The sequence below is a fragment of the Venturia canescens genome, chromosome 6 (genome assembly GCF_019457755.1).
Source record: "Venturia canescens isolate UGA chromosome 6, ASM1945775v1, whole genome shotgun sequence".
Taxonomy (NCBI): domain Eukaryota; kingdom Metazoa; phylum Arthropoda; class Insecta; order Hymenoptera; family Ichneumonidae; genus Venturia; species Venturia canescens.
The window spans coordinates 2,910,867-2,930,398 of record NC_057426.1 but is presented as its reverse complement, the minus strand read 5'-3'; the positions used below and the strand labels follow the sequence as shown (position 1 = coordinate 2,930,398).

At 37.9% G+C, this 19,532-nt stretch overlaps 3 protein-coding genes across 17 annotated transcripts in view; 1 reads left to right on the top strand and 2 right to left on the bottom strand.

Annotated features, from left to right (window-relative positions):
* Nucleotides 1-132: 132 nt before the first annotated feature.
* tank (EI24 domain-containing protein tank) lies at nt 133-4,583 on the top strand. 3 transcript variants are annotated; one of them, XR_006261360.1, is made up of 7 exons: nt 133-667; nt 896-1,074; nt 1,768-2,023; nt 2,149-2,492; nt 2,588-2,662; nt 2,814-2,954; nt 4,013-4,583. XR_006261360.1 is itself a non-coding variant. In XM_043422044.1 (6 exons), the coding sequence occupies exons 1-6, from the start codon at nt 653-655 to the stop codon at nt 2,899-2,901; spliced, it is 957 nt and encodes a 318-aa protein (XP_043277979.1). In that variant the 5' UTR covers nt 134-652; the 3' UTR covers nt 2,902-4,583. The 3 variants fall into 3 exon arrangements, 1 of the variants encoding a protein (XP_043277979.1); XR_006261359.1 differs by having other exon boundaries at nt 134-667; nt 2,814-2,959; XM_043422044.1 differs by having other exon boundaries at nt 134-667; nt 2,814-4,583.
* Nucleotides 4,579-6,957, bottom strand: LOC122412493 (transforming growth factor beta regulator 1). Its single transcript, XM_043422043.1, has 4 exons — nt 5,988-6,957; nt 5,657-5,900; nt 5,025-5,521; nt 4,579-4,844 (listed from the first exon to the last, which is right to left on the bottom strand). The coding sequence occupies exons 1-4, from the start codon at nt 6,105-6,107 to the stop codon at nt 4,671-4,673; spliced, it is 1,035 nt and encodes a 344-aa protein (XP_043277978.1). The 5' UTR covers nt 6,108-6,957; the 3' UTR covers nt 4,579-4,670.
* Nucleotides 6,958-7,710: 753 nt separating this feature from the next.
* The window catches only part of LOC122412491 (CUGBP Elav-like family member 1-A), a 262,155-nt gene continuing 250,333 nt past the window's right edge, over nt 7,711-19,532 (bottom strand). For 10 of the 13 annotated variants that reach the window (XM_043422029.1, XM_043422037.1, XM_043422036.1 and 7 more), the window contains 2 exons: nt 18,596-18,847; nt 7,711-18,442 (listed from right to left, as the gene is read on the bottom strand). In XM_043422029.1, coding sequence (XP_043277964.1) covers nt 18,315-18,442; nt 18,596-18,847 — 380 coding nt within the window. In that variant the 3' untranslated portion in view covers nt 7,711-18,314. The remainder of the gene's footprint in view (nt 18,443-18,595; nt 18,848-19,532) is intronic. The other 3 variants (XM_043422033.1, XM_043422032.1, XM_043422034.1) reach the window with 3 other exon arrangements.

Sequence of the window (19,532 nt, the reverse complement as noted above, 5' to 3'; positions counted from 1 at the left end):
GCGCGGAAGGCAGCACGTCCTTAATATTACGGTTTTATCAACACAGACAAAGATGAATTCTTCATTGCCAACGACATACGTGCAAGTTTACAGTTACCGACGCTCATTTATACTCTTCTACACTCGCTCATTCACAGCTGAATTGGTTTTGTTGTCCTCTGGTCACTTCGTGACAAAAAGAAAGCAAAAACAAAATAACGCAATCTTATGAGCATACGTACAGTCACGTTTACTTTTAGTTATGTTCGAAAAGTCATCATTGGAGCCTCGGGATAAATTTGATTTGTGTACTTCCTCGTCGGGACATCGATGACGATACATATAACGCTGACGTCGTTTTCGTTATCGATATACTGTCGAGGCCTGTGTCATATCGCCGTGTTGTTTTCTTTTATTTTGGTTTATTTTTGTTCAATAATCGTGGAATTATCGTGCTACAGCGCAGTTACAAGCTTTAACTTTAGCCCGTTTTAACGAAATACATGACACTAATTCTTATATACATTATACATTCGTATATATAAAACAATAACATCAAGTTTTCACGAAGATGATCATCTGGCAAATTGATCGTATGAACATCGAAATTCATTAAATGAAAAAATAACAGACGAATATCCGGGACATAGAAAAAATTATAGTGATTTCAAAAATGGACAACCTGACCGTGAGTTTGCAAATATTTTTATTCTTTCTATAACTTTTTTGACACTGAAAATTTTTGTTGATTCTTCTTCGTTGCCATGCCACGATTAAAAAAATTTTAAAGATATATTTCTCTTGTATTACTTGCATTACTGAGAGAGATCTTTATTATTCAATATTGAATAGCAAGCTCATTGTCAACTGGGCTTTTCTTTGTTCCTCCTTTAATATTTGTACATTATTTTTGCAGGGAATCCTCGGTGCTATTTGCCGAGGTTTCGTGGACAGTCTCAAAGGCGGCGTTGTGCTTTTTTATATGGATAAAGAAATTAATGATAAATTGATGAGAAACTCACCAGCTAAAAGTGAACATCGAAGACGAGAAACTAGTAGCAATCAAAGTCCAAATAAAGCATCTAAGGGGCATCGGTAAGAAACTCACGAATTAATTTTTTAAGCAATCCACCATCGATTCATAGTATTTGGGAATGTTACTAAATATTATAATCCTTTCATTTATTGCGTCACATTCTGGATATTATGGATTTTCATTGAACAATAACGTTATCGACTTTTGTCACATGCAAAAATGAAACATCTCTTTACTCATAATTTTTCAAATGATTAGTGAAATATTTTTGTGGTAGAATTTTGTTGGCAAATATTCAACAAAAATATAGAGCCCTTATTTCGTAATCATGATTGCATTTCTCAGCTACTATTTCTCAAAATTCCATTTTAGAACTCACGAACATATCGCATAATTGAGAATTTCTTGTTATATAAAATCGTTAAATTTGCATCTTTACCACGTGATATCGATATTTGAAAGCCCAATTCACTCTGTTGGTTGTAATAGACAAATATACTTTCAATGTAGTGTGGGAAAAATGCAAACAGATCAGAATTTCATTTTTGAGAATCCTTAGTTATCTACAGATGGTAAGTATATAGTCAATATATATAGCAAAAAATTTTGGTTATCCAGGATGTGCTATGGAGTGAATAAATTAATTACGACCATAACTAAATGCACTTTTATAATCAAATATAATAAAAATTTGATTACACAGGAATACATAAATGAAAAGCTTATTATTTAATTGACTTGTATTATTACAGGGAATCAAAAATATTAAAACGCACAATACAGTGCTGTGCGCTCAATGGTGGAGTCTTTTGGGCCAGTATATTGATATTCGAATGTGGGCTTTTGCCTTTTCTGAAATATCTGCTGAGTATATTGTTTGGTGATTCACCTGGAATGGGACTTACACTATGGTCTTGGATCAAACCATGTCTTTCCCTTACTTTTGGAACTGTTTGGGTATTACCACTGTTCGTACTCAGTAGGATAGTCAATAGCTTGTGGTTTCAGGTAAGCTCGAAATTTTCATCTATGTTTCCAAAGCTTACACTTGTCCATTCTAAAGCAATTCAAACTTGAAATAATCATAATGATTATACATGAATAACTATGAAATTTGAATGTTCAAAATGTAGGATATAGCAGACAGCGCATATAGATACAGACAGGGACGGCCTTTGTCGCTGTCCAGCGTGAGCAAACTTGTAGCAGACACTTTGTGCGGTGTCCTCGTCCAGGCTCTTTTCCTTGGTCAGGGAATGCTGGTATCAAGAATACCACTACCGCCCATTGGAGAAGCATTGGCTCTCATTCATATGTGTTTTCTCTATGCTCTTTATTCTTTCGAGTACAAATGGTTCAATATGGGATGGGAATTGCACAGGAGGCTCACATTCATCGAAGGCAATTGGCCATATTTTGTTGGTTTTGGTTTGCCACTCGCCATTCTCACACAGTTACCAAGCTCCTACGTTGTCAGGCAAGTTTTTCACTTGGAGACTCAAAAACAATGCAAATTTAAATGGAATGCAGGCAAAGAATCAATTACTAACAATTTTAGACGTTCATTTTCAGTGGTTGTGTTTATTCGATCCTGTTTCCGCTTTTTATCGTCAGCGGAAACGAGGCCGAACCCGTCACTGGTGTTTGGTACGTACTTTGCTACAGAGGTCCAAATTATTCAATTTGCGTGTTCCTTTGATCTCTTTTTCCTTTGTCTAGTTTTCATCCGAAAAGATTATGACGAAACATGAAGTCAAGCACGATAGAACTAATGGTTTTTTGTATTGTGAAATTGCAGCGACTGTCCATTGAAACTTTTCTCACCAGTCATCGCGATAGCTAATACTCTTTTCAACAAGACCATTGGTCCGTCAACGCGACGGTGACATCCGGAGCTGCGCGTCTACAAGGCCAACGATAGAGGAACTTGAAAAGATGTGTGAGGTAGTTTTTGCGAATTTTGTCGAAACGAATGAGCATTATTCGTGAATCGTAATAGGTCTATTTAATTTTCATCGTGTGGTCAATCGCGAACGTTCACGATTTGCTTAAACTAGTAAAAAATTGAAATGTCTTTCACCGGAATTCTGGTACGTCCAACCGACTGAATCATTGTCACAATTTATATTTTCTACAGGATGTAACGACGTATCGACGGTGAAAAATCAGTTGCCACAATATTATGCTCATGAATTATTTTATGTGTACCGGAATATATTTTTTTCATTTCTGCACTTTTGTTCTACCGCTCTAAACACACTTTGTCGGTTTTAGCTGTTTTTAAAGCAAGTGAGATATTGTCTGTCTAGAAAATAACCGTAACTTTGTATAGTGAACTGGCAAATGGAACTGGCTCATTCAATTTTGCATGAGCTATTGTAAAAATGCAGCATTCATTTGATTACTGCGAATGACGGCATATCCTATAACAAAAAATCACTTTATAAAAAAATTGATAGAAATTTTGAAGGATTTGTTGGGAGCAAACCAACGATTTTCGTTATGTTAACTTTGATTTTTGTACATTTTTTAAAAATTCACATTGCGAAAATAATCCAGTATAGCAATGACCGTAGACGTAACTTTCACTCCGATTTTTTATAAGTGTGGTACGATTCTTAAGTTCTGCTACGATTCCGTAGAATACCACTTAGAATGACTCTCGACTGGTCAAACGATTCTCTTACGCTAATAATGACAAGTATACTAAAAGTTGAAATAAAAGAAAAGTATAAATTCGAGGAAGAGTGACAAATTTGTTTTTTAATTGACACTATTTAAAGTCTCAAGCATTTATAAATTTTAGGGATTTGGAAAATGGCAATATTGCAGGAATGTTTTTAAATCTGAAATTTGATATTTTTCGTAATTTATGTTTGACATTTCGTAATGCTGGATAGAATATCGACTGGGTTGCCTTACGAGTGCGTGAGAGATGACAAGTGTTTTTGCGTTTCGAAGAAGGTAGTCCATGATATTTGTTCGAAATCTGTACAGGAAAAACTTGGACGAGAGCTTCGTACCGACTGAACGTTTTTCACATCGCTTCAGGAGAAAAATAAGAGATTACATGCGAAGAAAATCTCTCAAAAGTTGGCGCAATATTAAAAATAGTAAACGGGCGAGATTAAGAGAAACAGAACCTCGCAATATGTGATATACGCTCTTTTAAGCAAAAAGCCTTCGGATCACACTTGCATCGACATTGTATATTACGCTACGTTATGCCTAATGCTTAAATAGGATGTAAGTTTGGAAATCAAATGGACCGATTAAAGACAGTGCACCTTCATAAACCGTATATACACAAACAAGCGATATATAGAGGCACTGAAATATTGTAAATACGTAATTCTAGTATGAAAATGAATGTTCTTTTTTATGCGACAGCTTTTTACACGATATATATGGGTTCAGAAAACGTGTCAAAAACAAATTCAACGGTGTTTGTACAAACGAGCTCGTTTTAACGATTTATCTGCGGTGGCGAATTTCATGTTGATAGAGCGATTTTCAAGGATTGTTTACATTTTTACAATAAATGATTTTTTTTTTCGTTCAGATATAAGAATATTGTATTATAATTATTTCTTCTTAACAGTACCTTTATATTTACATTGATTTTCAAATGAAAAAACTCATTGCGTAAATAAGATCATGCAAGCAAGTCTTGGAGAGCTCTGAGATCGTGCTCTGTTGGCTCTTCTTTTATTCCATAATTGGCATTTAGCGCAAATGATCTGTGAAGCGCCAGAAAACTAATTCCTGGATCTATTTCTTCCTCTGGCATTGGACTGGCTCCTCTTTCCGTCAATTGATTCTTACAAACCTGGACACGTTCCAAATTTTATTAACAAGCGTTCAATCAAACAAAATTTTTTAACTTTGGATAATTTCTAAATTATGAGTAGCACCTTTCGATAATAGTGAATAAATTTAGATTTTCAACTAGTTCAGGCAACAACTGTAACCTGCTACATAAACTAATAATTATTTGTTTGATACGTACTTCGAACCGTTGACTTTTGTACATGGCCAATTTTCGAGTGCCAGGAGAACTTTGTATAAGATTCTGTATGGTAGGATGTGATATGCCGAAAAAATGTGCACCCTTTGGTGCAATGTTACAAAGTATGGGAGATATTGCAGCCAACAATAAGGAATGACACTCGTCAGGACTAAATCCTACCAGTGGTCGATCCAAGTCACTGTCTGATACAATTTCGAAACGTGGTTTTGGACCTCCCTCTAATATTTTACATGTGTAAAGACTCTTGGTTCTGGGATCTTTCAAATTTGCGTATATCCGGGTACTACAAAAACCCACTGGGTATATAAGATCCTCTGTGTGATAAGACATTCTATCAGAGACAACTTCACCCAGCGAGTACACTGTCAAATCACCCAAAGCTATTGGGAATATTGGCCTCCCATGAATGTCCAATGGGATTAATTGTACCAGTCTCTTGTTGGTTTTGCTGCAACGTTTTGGCTTCCCTTTGACAGCTGGAATCACATTAACATCCCATTGAACAGTTTTTTCAATTCCCATTTTTTCTTAGGAAACTTTTCATAACCGCCTTCACTTATCATTTGAGCAAAAAATAATTCAGTGATAGAACAAAATAGATTATGACTTACTCATTTCTCCGCTATTTACTCCATCAACTGAATTCCTTTTTTTTATACTTTTTTTGGGTGTCGGATTTTCTACTTGTGGCACTAACACAGATAAATTGCTGGGTTGAGCTTTTGACATAATATTGGCAGGATCGCATTCTCCTTGTTGCTGACATAGTTTTCTCAACAGAAACAGCCGTTCTTCTTTAACCGCAACAAGATTTTCCTGCATTTGTGCAACCTGATCGCACAGGGCTGCATTCTCCTGTAAGTGTTGTGTTTCTCCATGTGATTGTACGTGTTTTTTGGTAGCAAACAAACGTTCCGATAGGGCGAATTCGGAGATACTTACGAATACTGTATTTTTGACAATCCTCTTCAATTTTCTATATTTCTTTTTGTACCTGACATTTTCTTGAATTTCAGCATTTTTGTGGAATTCGCTGTAATAATTTTCATACTTGTGGGCCATTTGTTAAACAATCCACGTTAATGGAATCAATGTCAACAAGAATTACTTTCGTAGGTTATGTTTATTCTTTGAGGTTGGTTTACAGTTCTCACCAACCAACTACTGTCACCGTTGAGTTGTTCGTTGGATTAAATACTTATTAACGAATTCGGCATTTCGAATGATGTTGAAAACTTAAAAAATGTTTGTAATCGATGTTTAGTGCATAGTATACGCGATTGCAAAAAAAAAACAGAAAAATGTCATCGCAGGTAATAAGAGTTGTGTGTCGCTCGCGTCAGACAAGTCCCAGAATTCCCAGATCCCAGTTGTGTGACCGAGTGAGCTTCGTACAATTCCGTGAGATTTCGGTTTTCGCAGCTCGCAGTGCAAGTAATTATCGATCGTTGATAAGACTATTCTGGATTCTGGGCTAATTTTTTATTTTCTAATCATTCGCGGATCCACCGTAACTGTGCATGATGCTCAATAAACCAAGCAGTTGTTGAGGCCACGTGAAAGATCGATCGAGCTGCCATAAGTGTGAGAGAGTATACCTGTTCTCGCGTTACCAGGTTTCTCCCCTCGCTCTTTATTGAACAACGAACAATCCTCATTATTTGCCCGAAACATAGCTTACACGCACCGCGAGAAAAAAATATTTTTGATCAAACAAAATTCATTGTGTTATAACTGCATTATTTTACCATAAAAAAAAAGTGAACAAAAAGTCAAATCCATTATATTTTCGTCTGAATAAATGTATATTTCGTAAGATGAACAAAATATTTTTCTCATTTCTGAGAAACGTTTTACGAAACAACTTCGAAATAGTAATATTTCTGAAAAAATTGTAACAAAAAACACAGTCGCCATACTCCATGTGTTAATAGTCGTGTGGGGTATTGATTTTTCGAGCTCATCTTATACTCACTTATTTCCGCATTTCTTTTTCTCGTTACAGTCGGCCAAGAAAGGCGGTTTTATGAATAATCCACGTCCGATGGACGTGGACAGGTTAGACCCAAACCAGACTTTTTTTCACTTTGATATTTACGTCCCAAAAGTCACGAGTTCGAATTCGGACTATTTTTTGAGATTTTCATGGGATATCGCGCAGTAGCCACAGCCATTATTGCAGAGTGTATTTTAGTTTCGAGGCTTTCTCGACCATATCATCGTTTACACACGATCTTAAGATACGAATAAGCTGCTGATGGGAGATGGGAGAAACCAGATACGAGAGACTGAGCGGAAGTCGTCGAATCGAGGTAAGCCAACGGCCTGTCAGATGGCCATTTTTTCTAACAACAGCATGTCAGCATTAGCAAAACACAAGCTGGAAAAACTGGACGCTCCATCTTCTCAGACAAGACCGAATCGGCGACTAATTTCTCCGCAGCGAACGTTGTTAACTGATCGATGAAAAACTCTGACTCGTCGTCGTGCGGTAATGCGAAACTGCGACCCCGAAATCAGGAACCTTCGACATCGAAGCTCTCAGCACTAACGATGACAGCAACATTATTTGCGTTGCGTCGCCAATGCGCGCTGAAACATTACGACGCGTCACCCATCCCAGAATGCATACTAAGGGTCTTGGATACGTGAATGAGCGACCATGTTTATTTCCAAAATACGTTTTTATTAACTTGCCCATCTAACTACAGCGCAGTGCGTTAACACACGCTCCGACCTTTCTTTTTTTAGCATCTTCATCTTATTTGTTTTTTCTCCCTTTTTTTTTGTGTTTTTTGTTATTCTCATTAAATATTCATATATACATACATATATGTATACATACACAAATATGTATAAATATATATAGATATACATATATGTGTGTATCACACGTCTACATCCTCGCACGCAAATATAAAAAATCTAAATCGTAACTATTTAGACATCGTGACTCTTAGTTGCGATAGACATTACGTTAATACTATTTAAATGTTACAATATTTTGTTTATCTTTCTTTTTATCGTAAACCTAGATATATATATTTGTATATATATATATATATATATATATATTTATTTATATACGCCAGATTGTGAATACTGAAAATACGTGAGTCGCGCAATGCGCACGATTTTCTGTACGATGCTCGAAGAGAAAAAAAAATTGAAAAATATGCGGGCCACGTGCACTCATCGACGATCGGCTTATCCATCAATGCGAGGGGGATCGGTAGAAATATTTAGTTTCTCGAAAATGATACTTTTGAAAACTCTGACGTCGCGAGAGACGTTCAAGAAAACCTCTCATCGTCGCAGGATGTCACGCCATATTAAATTCTGTTCTATCGATATATTTATACCCTCTTTTTTGTCCTGTGTTTTTTCGTATTGATCAATTTGAATTTCTCTTCAATATCCGCAATTTTTTCGTATGTTTATTTTTTATTTTTTATTTTTTTCTTCTTCTTCTTCACAAAATTAGCACGCATTCGCATTCACACAAACATTTTGCGACACTGAATTTTGCGTTATCACTTAAAATTCCCCCGTTTTAATAAAACGAATTGCTCGAAAAATCGTCCCGTGTCCTGGCGACTAACCAAACTGACAATCATCAAATGCATTTGTCCCGATGAGAATCCCGCCATCGAGACGGAATATAACGCTGACGAATGAAGCGATAGACTAATCGCGGGAAAATCAAACCACCGCAAGTATCAGAGTCGAGCCTCGAATGGGAGGGGGGCCTACTGATATTTTCAAAATAATCACTGCAAGATTTCTTCTGCGTGTCCCTCTCGAACACAATTGCATTGCGATAACGACGATTTTATCGGTAAAATCATTCTCACTGTAGCTGAATCCACGAACAGGTGAAAAAACTGCTGCGTGGTTCGTAAAATTAAAAAAAAAAAAAAAAAAAAAAACGGCGTATCGAGAAAGACACGTGTTCGAGGTGAATATGAAACGATCGTATGCAAACAAAATAGCTTACACTGGAGTTTTTCAATGAGGGGAAAAAGAGAGAGAGAAAGAGATAAAATTTTAATAAGCATTACAGGGCTTGAGAGGTAAGTGGGAAGGGGATAATAAAGCATGTTGAAATAAAACGAACGAACAAAAATAAATTAAACCAACAAAATAAATATATGTATATTGTTACTTTCACAATACGTTTTGTTGTGCAGCACGAGCTTTGCTCCTGAAAATACACATTTACATATACGTTTCGTACAAACGAAATGTCTCATGCTCACGATGCTAGAAATTTTCGTATAAATGTTTACAAAATTGATTTTTTCTCGTAATTTTAATAGTGACGAGTCGCTGTTGGATCAAATAGTATTTCAATGAACGAGGATTTAAAAGTGGGGAACAAGAGACTATGAGACCGTGTAAGAAATTCGTCCAAGTTGGTTTTTTGTGCTTTTATAAAAACTTTTCAAATTCAATGAATCCTCTTCGAAGCTGGTCGAGAGAAGGCGTCAAAGTTATATTTTCGGTGGAAATATTTCTCACGAAATAACGCGACATCAAAGATCGATACAAAAAAGCAAATAAAATCGTCGTTATAAATGGAAATTTCGTTATCGGTTTATCTCGCGATACTTTTTTTCCATCGGTGTTCCAACAGTCATATAAAATACTATTTTATTCAACATTGCTTGAATATGATTGGAAAATTACGAAAAAAACGCTAGCATTTATGGATTCGTAGATACTCGGGAGTCGATGGAAGTCCCATCGAGGCACCTCGTTTCTCGTTGTTTCACGACGGTTCATATGGATCTCGGTGAGCATACGAAAGGCTGAATTTGTACCGTCCATTGAAAGTTCATCCCTTTAAAAATTTCGGTTGAGAAATGAGGTGGCTGATTGGGGGTTTTCCCATCGCAGTCCCATATTCGCACGTGCACACAGACAGTCGTTGGGTGAAAAGCACTTTTCGTAACAATACATAGCCCTGTTTTAAGAGAAGAAAAATAATCCTCTATGTTCGACGATTACGTGTACTCGTGTACAACGACCGCTAATTCTACGATTACATAATTTCATAATTTTGGACTTTCATTCCGTGTGTGTTGTGGCGAGACGCGAGAGGGAACGGAATGAATCGATGAAAAAGGCTGAAAACCCAGCGCGAGCTTTTCACGGCTGCAGAGACACGAGGCCAAAAAAACGTCTCCGCTGGAGATCACAGAACGAGTGACTCGTGGCTCGTGACTCGAAATAAAACATTTTAATGTACTTTGGTTTTTCGCTTAAACTACAAAACTGGCATCGAGTCGTATACCGACTTTATTCCCATAACCGAGTTTTCCTCATTTTTCAAAATTATTCATCAACGTCATTCCCTCTCGTTCATAACAAAATGGCACGAATCCAGCGTTTCCCCCGGTCATTATATGTAATAACGAAAAAGAAAGAAAGAAAGAAAAAAAAAAACAAACAACATCGACATTGGCGAAACTTTGGAACAAAAAAAAAGTAATAACTCGATTTATCGTATAAGCGGCGGGGGGGAGGGGGGGGGGGGTGCAGCGGGAATCAACAAAAAGATACAAACTATCGAGAATAAGCGGTGTTCAGAGGAAACAAAACTGTATACATAGATATGGTAATTATGGTTATAACGATAATTATAATAATGATAATAACAATTTGTTATTATTATTTCACTACGAAGATCGTCGTCGTTATAACTATTGGACGAAAAAGAAGAAAAAAAAAACCAAACAACGTTTTTCACAGTTTTGTTTTCAGGGGACAATGCCTTGCGTTGACAATGATAGTGATAATTATAATAATAACAATAATAATCACGAACTAAACAAAGTTAAGGTGCCTTAGCTGCTGAATATAATGATATAAATTTGATAATTTTTAATCTAATAATGCGTGTCTGGCGACGCGAGTAACGAGGCTCGTCAACATTTTCTGCTTATTTTCGGTGTCTCTCTATTTTAAATCCGCGTTAAATATTATCATTAATTTTTGGGACCCTTTTATATTTTCGATTAAGAAGAAAAGTTGCACTTTGGCTCGTAACTTTTGTCTCGATTCCCACATAGAATAATGCTCAGCCTCGTCGTATCTTGAAATTCGATACTTCATTTATACACTAAGTGATAAAAAGGAGAGAGAAAAAAGAAATAAAAACTAAAAAGATAAAGTAACGAACACTTAGCAAAGGAGGCTTGGTTCATATTGATAAAAGTTATTGGATATTGACGAAAAGCTGCCAACTCTTCACGCCCAATCAATACAAGCAAGCTCTAAAACAGCCTTTTTTTCTTAAGTACACTCGAAAAACTCTTTACGAAGGGAATAATGAAACAAAAAGAAAAGAGTGAAACAATAATTGTGAATATTTTCATCCTCAGTTTTTCGTACAGTCTTGAAGGTTCGAAGATTGCGTCTGATCGTTGCGCAACGCAGTAAAAAAGTGTATTCGGAGCTTGCGTCTAGAGTGTGGAGAAGGACGATTAAATCGTAGATTTAAGGGCAAACAGTAATAATCGCAATAAAGAAAATGATGAGGCCTAAAAGTAATCATACGAAAAGAAATATTTCGTTGAATAATGAGCTTTTGCAACCCTCGTCGCGTTGTACTCTCTCTTCTTTCATCATCAAAAACGCATACACCAATACGAATGAACAGCGCAACGCGATCATTGTTATTTTTGTCGTTCAAGAACATGAGGCGAATGGTAGCTCGTGGCTAAATGATTGATTATTATAATGATCAATGAATCGCATTCGCTTAATAATAAACTATCGATCATTCATGATAATAGTACCATTGATCGTAAATCATAATAATCATATAACGAGTAATAATAATAATAATAATAATAATAATAATAATAATAATAATAATAATAATAATAATAATAATAATAATAATAATAATAATAATAATAATATAACAGTAATAATAGGCGACAATGAAAACTATCGTTTTGCCTAATCTACACAGAACAAGTATAGTTATATTTCGATGGTCATAATAATAATCCCTTATCATTCCTTTTTTTCTCTCATTCCGCCGCCTTTTTTTTCTCAACTCGACGTTTTATGACCGGTGCATATACAAAGACAATATGAATGACGAATGACGATGGTATAGAACACAGTGATGTAGAACACGCACACATACACACCGTTAACGAATAGTTATGACTAGGCTCCATATTTTGTTGCTTTCATGCGCGCGTTTTACAAGTGTATTAACACTTAACTAATGTATTTGTGTAAATGTGTGTGCGTGTGGGCGTTATGTATGATTGAGGTGTTTCTTTTTTCTGCATTATTTCTTCTGATAAAATCGTTCTTTTCGATGTTCGCGTGTACACGAATGTTCGTACACGCGTGTGGTTAATCCAAAAATAAAGTAAAAAAAAAAAAAAAAAAAAGAAGGAAACAAAAACAAAAATGAAAGTCGTCTTAACCCGACGTTATTAGTCATTGTAGCTTTGCATTGGTAAGTACATATCTGTTAATAATATATAAGACACGTCTTTGGTTAACTCTGCCTTGGAGCTGCTTTCTTTCTTCTTTATTCACTCTGAGATAACATTACAGTCTGCTTCTCGTGACGGACTGCAAGTAGAAAATTCGACGTATTTGGAGAGAAGCTTTTCTAATCTGTCTCCCTTCGTTTTTTCCAGTTTTTATCTTTTATTTCTCCATTTATCGTTTCGTAATGTTTTAGAACTACGTGAGAGCTTCTCTGAGCTTTCGTGACTCTGTCCCTCCTCCCAGCCTTCCGATACATACATACACATATATGTAGATACACGTATATATGCATACACGTTTACATAGACTGAAAAACGTAAAGGGAGTTTGTATCGACGCGAGGACCGAGACCGGAGCTTGACTTTTTCAACTCGAGAGCACTTTGATCAGTGAATTTTGACTGGTTAAAGCAACGATTCTGGTAGCGCAGCTTTCTTTCGTTCTTTCTACAATTATTTCTTCACTGTGCTTCGTGGCCCGAAGCTTGATGAAATCTTGGCTCGGTCGCGTTGCCAGTGCGCGTGACACATTGCGGCACACACTCTCACGGTGTGTCGAATAGAACAAACAAATGTAAATTAAATAAAAATACGTAACAACGAAATTGCCACGAGCAAATGATAAAGCGTGGGGGTCGGGGGCTTGCCGGTCACACGAGCCTGGCTGCTAATGCTTCGTTTTTCTTTTTTGTTTTATTTCCTCGTCTCTTGTTTTATCTTCTTTCAAGTTATTCTCTTTTTGCTTTCCATTACGTTCCAGCTCTGGGATGCGAAGTTGCGAGCATTGCTAGTTTGTTTGCAATGGTCCCTCGCTTCTCTCGCTCTTGTTGCATCCATCGCGCACCTCGATACTATTCGTTTCACGTGTGGGTTTCGAAGACTTTTGTCCCCACGCGGATGATCGACGACGATGACTTTCCATAATTTTGTTTATTGGCGCTTTTTCTTTTTCCTCTCGAGAACTGATTTTGGTGGTCGGCGGGAATTTAGCGTATTTGAGAAGCGATACGTTCGTTTTGACGACCTTTCGGAGAAGCTTTTTTCACGGGGAAGGTTGGAAACGGGATCGATCGAGAGGAGGAACGTACTTCTTCAGCATTCTGATTTTTTTCGTGCCATTTTTCGACAATCGCGCGTTTTGCTATTCTCGCGAAAACGAGCCAATTTTTTTTGTTCACTAGCTCATCCTCACACTTGGATTCGTTTTCACGGATTCTTTGAAATTTATTCATCAAGCGAACAAATCCTTCGAAATAAATGTGAATGATCGTTTCAGTCACTTCGAAAACTCGATTGCTCATCGGCTCGGCCATTTATTTGAAATCGCTTTTCGTTCGCCACGGCGTATGATCGTCCCGCAAAATGCGAAGCATTTGACAGAATATTCACGTTTCAATGGGACAATAATTGCACCGGGATACTCTTTATTCGAAGGAGTATCAATAATCAATGAAAATATTGATGATTCAACGAAATTTGCTTAACGAGCAATAACTAATGTATCGATCAAACAAACGGCTGGAGTCGAACGATCACAACATATTTTTCATCACGATTTTAGGGTCGAATTCATGATCTGACGAATGATGAAATACGTCGAAAAGTATTCACGATTCCATGAGATAATGATTCTCAAAGTGCTTGCAATTTGAAAAAATCCAATAAAAACATCGAAAAATCCTAAGTCTCAGCATAGAAAAGCTTTTCCGAGGTTCACGAAAGTACGATTTTTATGTATAAATTGGGGTGCGAATCAAATCCTCGGTTATATCGCTTTAATAAAGAGCAGTGGAGTGATCGCTTGTCGCCTTCCAAGTCCCAGAATCAAAGACGACTAATTATGTGTTTCGCGTCGAAGGATGTAAGAACGAAACGATGCTAAGGCTGATGGCAAAATTGGTAAAACATGCGAGAAAAATCATACTTTAAACTCAATCTTTATGAGTATATCTACATATTACCGCTCTTACAAAACCCCTTTTCGTTTATTCTGACCGGGAGCTCCCCCACGTTCATCATTTCGTCTCCCCGTTGATTTAGCACTAACTTTATGCGATAGAAAAAATGTCTACTTTCAAGAATATCTCCGGCGAGAGGCGAGGCTCCGCGCGGCATAGAAACTCGCGGATAAGCTCGCACGTTTATTCGGACACACACACTCGCACGAGGACGCATACTCACGTACATCTACTTGCTTGATTTTTCTCTGTGCTTTTCATAAATCTTTGTTTGGCGTCGGAAAAACTGTTTCGCGGTAACAACGAGCGAGTTAGTATCGTTTTTATAGTTTTTCACAATGTTCGTCTTCACCTTATCCATTTAATTATTTGTATTTTCTTTTCGTAAGTAAACTTTAATTAAAACTTTACATAGCGTCGTTGGGTTAATTATAAACGCTTGTTGGTTGCTCCTTAACGAGACCATCGGAGGGTCGATTCCTCGATACGATTATCGTAACACGTCGATATCATTTCTCCATCGCCAGTCTTTCGATCGAGCCGTAAGATCGGATCGCGAAGTCACATGTACTCCATTCGGTAAAAAATGAAAAAGCGTTGCGAGGAGAAAGGTCCGTACATTCGGCTAAATTTCGTTAAAAAATGCTATGATTTTAATAATTTTTTTGTTCCTTTTCAAATCGAGGAATCGACGCTGTCCTGGCTCGAGGGGCAAGTTTCTGTACAAAGTCATGATACGAAAAATCGATTCTGAGAGCGAAGTACGTGGTCAGGATTTTCGCGGATGATTTGTGGGCGATTAAAAATGTTGTTTTCGATGGTCGAGGGAGCGCGGGCTGGGCAGGCTGGAGAAATTCATTATTCGTATTGGATTTGGGGGCTCAGGGATCAAGGATCAAGGATAATATAGTTGAGGTCGCAACAATCATCGACAACAACACAGAGACTGGGTTGAGAGCGAATTTTGTCGTGACTGATTGATTGACTGAGACAGACATGGCACGGCGACTCCAGGTTGAGAGAGAGAGAGTACATGGTCACAACGTCACAGGCCACCTGCTGGCACACAAACGAAACACACAGACAGGTTAGTCACCACCACACCAAAATAAACTGCTGGAAGCTCGGCGATTATGAACTAGTACCCGATCAAACAGAAACGGTGAACGAAACGGATCAAAGTCTGGTCAATATTCGCAACAAATACAGAGACGGGACAAAATGATGGAAGAAGAATGAACAACTTTCATTTCGTGACTCATTTTCGTAGTCGAAAAAAAGCAAGAGCAACGTTTTCATTGAAATTCTTTCTAAAACAATTTTCACTACTATTCTGCGCGAGCTCATTAATATTTTTTTGCTTTTACACATAAGTTATGAGACAATTCATTAAAAAGTTTCGGGTACTGGTTCTCGACGCGTTCCTAGGTCATAACGAGCGTACAAATGAATCAGGTTTTCCGGATTCGTCGCTCCTCGAAACTGACCACAGGCTCGGAAGCATTTCATTTTTAGAGATAACATCCCCGTCGTTTGACCCGAGGAACTCGTGAGGCTAATCGCCCTGAAAATCGCAATCGCGTTGTCTTATTCTGACTTTGTCGAACTTCACCTTGATTATAATAAACATTTGCGTTTTTGTTAGTACACTAATTTTATCTAATAAAGCTTTTGGCATCATGGTTACTCTCTAGCCGAGGCGTTCCACGATGTTTCACCCTGTTTCGGGGGATTTTTTAACACATTTTTTCAATAAAATTGAACGAATAGTGATCCGGGTCACTGGCTCTCGAAATGACGTGGAACGCCTCGTATGTCTTACGTCTTTCATGCCATTTCACCGCGATTCTTACCCGGCCGATCGTGTTTTTCATATCGTTTATGGAAAGTCATTTTTGAAGGATGAAAAACCCGCTCGGCTTCACGGATACAACGAAATGGCGTGTTTCGTATAAACGTATGTACATTCGTGTATCACAACAGCATACGATGCGACTGTTACAAACATCGTTCTACGGTTAAACGTTGATTTTCGATAGCAGAATATCATTAATTCGAGAGCACTCACGAGAAAGCCCTGTCATTTACACTAATAAATAAATAAATAAATAAATAAATAAATAAATAAATAAACAAACAACAGGAAAATATGAAATGACAAAACTTGACGATAAAGAGTTAACAAAAGAAAACAATGTATACAAATATCGGCAGTTCGTCACATGCACAGTTCGTCAATGTGCACAGATATTATAATTAATTAATTCTTAGAAGATGGACGGAATTGAGAAAAAGATACTACTACGACGTACGTTTGTTATCTATCATTTAAACGAGATATTTCAAGCCAACTCCAATCGGGGATCTCGCGAAGAAATATAGTTAAACGAATGTTCGATTATATAAATCATAATTGAATCGTAATTTTGGAATTTTCCAAAGAACCGAAATGCATTTCAAGGAATCTTTAATAGAAAAAAAAATAAAGATTCGCATCAGTTTTAAGGGTCTGTAGCATTTCGATGTTTTGTGTTTTTGCTTTTACGCTATCGCGTAAAGGGAAAATTTGATGTTCAATGTTTCAATTAAAAATTAATCACGAGGGGCAAGCCGTGGCAGCTCGGGCTAGCGAGAAGCCTCGGGAATTACTAATGTGTGGCTTTTCCACGGCGTTTACTATCAATGATTCCGTCTTTCGGTGTTCGTTCGCGTTCGTTAATGAACACCTGGAAACAGAATACTGATAGTGAGCTCATAACGCGTATCCATTCTCGTCGTGGTCGAGGCTTCCAGCCAAGCAATAAAAAGGAATTGAACGACGCAGGCGAGGCACGATGCTCATCTATCTCGAGATTTGGCGGTTTATATTCCGGTTGCACGACTGTGAATGTTTGTGCGGAAAATTTTTATTGGCCGAACGAGTCGGGTTTTAATTACTGGTAGTTGGGTCAAGGGTTTCAAAGCGAAAGGTGTGAAGTTGAAATATCTCGTGTATGAAATAGGTTATAACATAGCAATAAATGGATGAACTGAAAAATTGAAGCGAGTGTGCGAAATATGATCGATGAGAACACACCAACGACGAAAAAAACGTCTCGACTAGCGCGAACTCGAAAAACCACTTGAGAATGTAACCTAAATTTGGAGATAATCTCACAATGATCACGTTCGTAATATCACAGGATCTGAAAATCATTCTCATCATAGTGCACAAAAGATTTTTCATGTTGGTAACAACGGAGAATTCAAAAAAAATAGTTACAAGCGAACTTGTAAGAGTTTGCCATGATCCATTGTGCTAGGGGAACAAAAGTATGAGTAACTATACGAGTTTTAAATCGGAGGGCAAGTGAAAACATAAATGGTAAAAAAACTAGTAATTCAATTGATAATTATCACATGAAGAGCAAGCAAAAGTCTTGTAGTGAGTATAAAATACTGTTTTTCATTAAAAAGGAGAGTAACGATATTTTTCTACGTCGCTGCTTCGTTGGAAAATTAGACCTCGCGTAAGTCGTGGGAGAATAAACAAAGTGAACGTGTATCTTTACTTGCCACTTGAGCTGCTCTCGTGTCAACATGGTCAAAGTTGTACCAAGCCCGGGGGGACTTAATGGAGCCAAATTCCTAACAAACCGGATTCTCATTTCGTCACTCCAGTTTTTCTTTCGTCTTCCAAACTCTCTATTTGTTCTTTTTCTTTCTGTACCTACTTGTTGGCATTGTTTCTTGTCTTTTATTACTTATTTGAGGCTACCCTACCTACGGACGAGGCTCGTTGTCCTCGGCTAGTAAGGCTTCGATGCCTCTTTGGATCTCTTCAGCTGAACTTTGAGTCTCTTCGTGCCTATTTGAAAACCGTTCATCGCTTGAATCGCCGCCTGAGCGCTCGGTGCGTTGTCGTACGACACGAAGCCTTGAAAAACAAATAAACGAATTAGCATTTTAAACGAGATCGAACTATTTTCCACCAGGAATTTTCCACCGCGAGCAGTTACGGACGGGTCTTTCTTGTCAGTAGGAAAAGTAACTATCGAAGAATATGGGGATCGATGTTGGCTCAACTTACCGAAGCATTTGCTCATGTTGGTCTGTTTGTCGATGAAAACTTTGGCTGATATGACATTACCGAAGGGCAGGAAAGTAGAAGCTAGATCGTTGTCGCTAAATTCTTGGGGTAGATGATAGATGAATAAATTGCCACCCTCGGGTCCTTCGATTTGTTTACCAGCAGGACCGGAAGTGGTATTTTGCGCAGCCGCGGCGGCGGCCGCCGCCGCTGCTGCCGCTGCTGCCGAAGCCCCCGTGAATGCCGGGAACCCTGAAAAATTTCACACACAATGTTTGTAACGCGTTGTCTCTGAGCTGAGAATTTATTCACAGAGTTTTTCAAACCCCCTCGGATTGACCTCTCCCCCCCAGGGTTTTTCTCGATCGACCCTGTCAAATTTCTAAGCATTCGTCTTGATCTTCCTCTCCCAGGACAAAACAATCGAGCGTACCAGATCGACCACGACATTTACAGTGTTTTTTGCCTCCGCGTGATTAATGACGACTCGCGACGAGTGGCACTCGTCCATTTGGGATACACCACCTGTCTACATAATTTGCAATCCCCCGAGAGAAATAACCGGAAGGTGGTGGATCAACGAATTTTTGGACAACTGCCAAAATAACCAGCGACAGCTCAACCAAGTTTTAATTGCCAACGACAGAATGCTCGGTGCATATATAAATAGGGGAGTCCATTCTGACAAAGCGTACCGGTTTCTTTTATGAAGAAATACTCATTAATTTGACTTCTTTTCAAATTCACTCGTCGATTTTTCACTGCTCGAATTTACGGTACAGTGCGCACTCGATCCTGCACAGCCACTCTCTTTTGTCACCGCACTTTGGACGTTAATCTTGGTCAAGCTCGCGTTAGTATTACATCAATTTTTCCAAACTTCTTCAAATTCGGACTCGTTCATTATTTCAATGCAAAATTGAAGCCACCATTTATT

What these genes read in the sequence shown, in the direction of transcription:
- LOC122412493 (XM_043422043.1), bottom strand. Translation starts at nt 6,107, where the DNA reads ATGGCCCACAAGTATGAAAATTATTACAGCGAATTCCACAAAAATGCT. An exon ending in TTGTCAAAAATACAGTATTC is followed by an intron (nt 5,901 to 5,987) that starts GTAAGTATCTCC and finishes CAACACTTACAG; the next exon opens with GAGAATGCAGCCCTGTGCGA. An exon ending in ACAAAAGTCAACGGTTCGAA is followed by an intron (nt 4,845 to 5,024) that starts GTACGTATCAAA and finishes GAACGTGTCCAG; the next exon opens with GTTTGTAAGAATCAATTGAC.
- tank (XM_043422044.1), top strand. An exon ending in AAAGCATCTAAGGGGCATCG is followed by an intron (nt 1,075 to 1,767) that starts GTAAGAAACTCA and finishes GTATTATTACAG; the next exon opens with GGAATCAAAAATATTAAAAC. An exon ending in TCAATAGCTTGTGGTTTCAG is followed by an intron (nt 2,024 to 2,148) that starts GTAAGCTCGAAA and finishes TTCAAAATGTAG; the next exon opens with GATATAGCAGACAGCGCATA.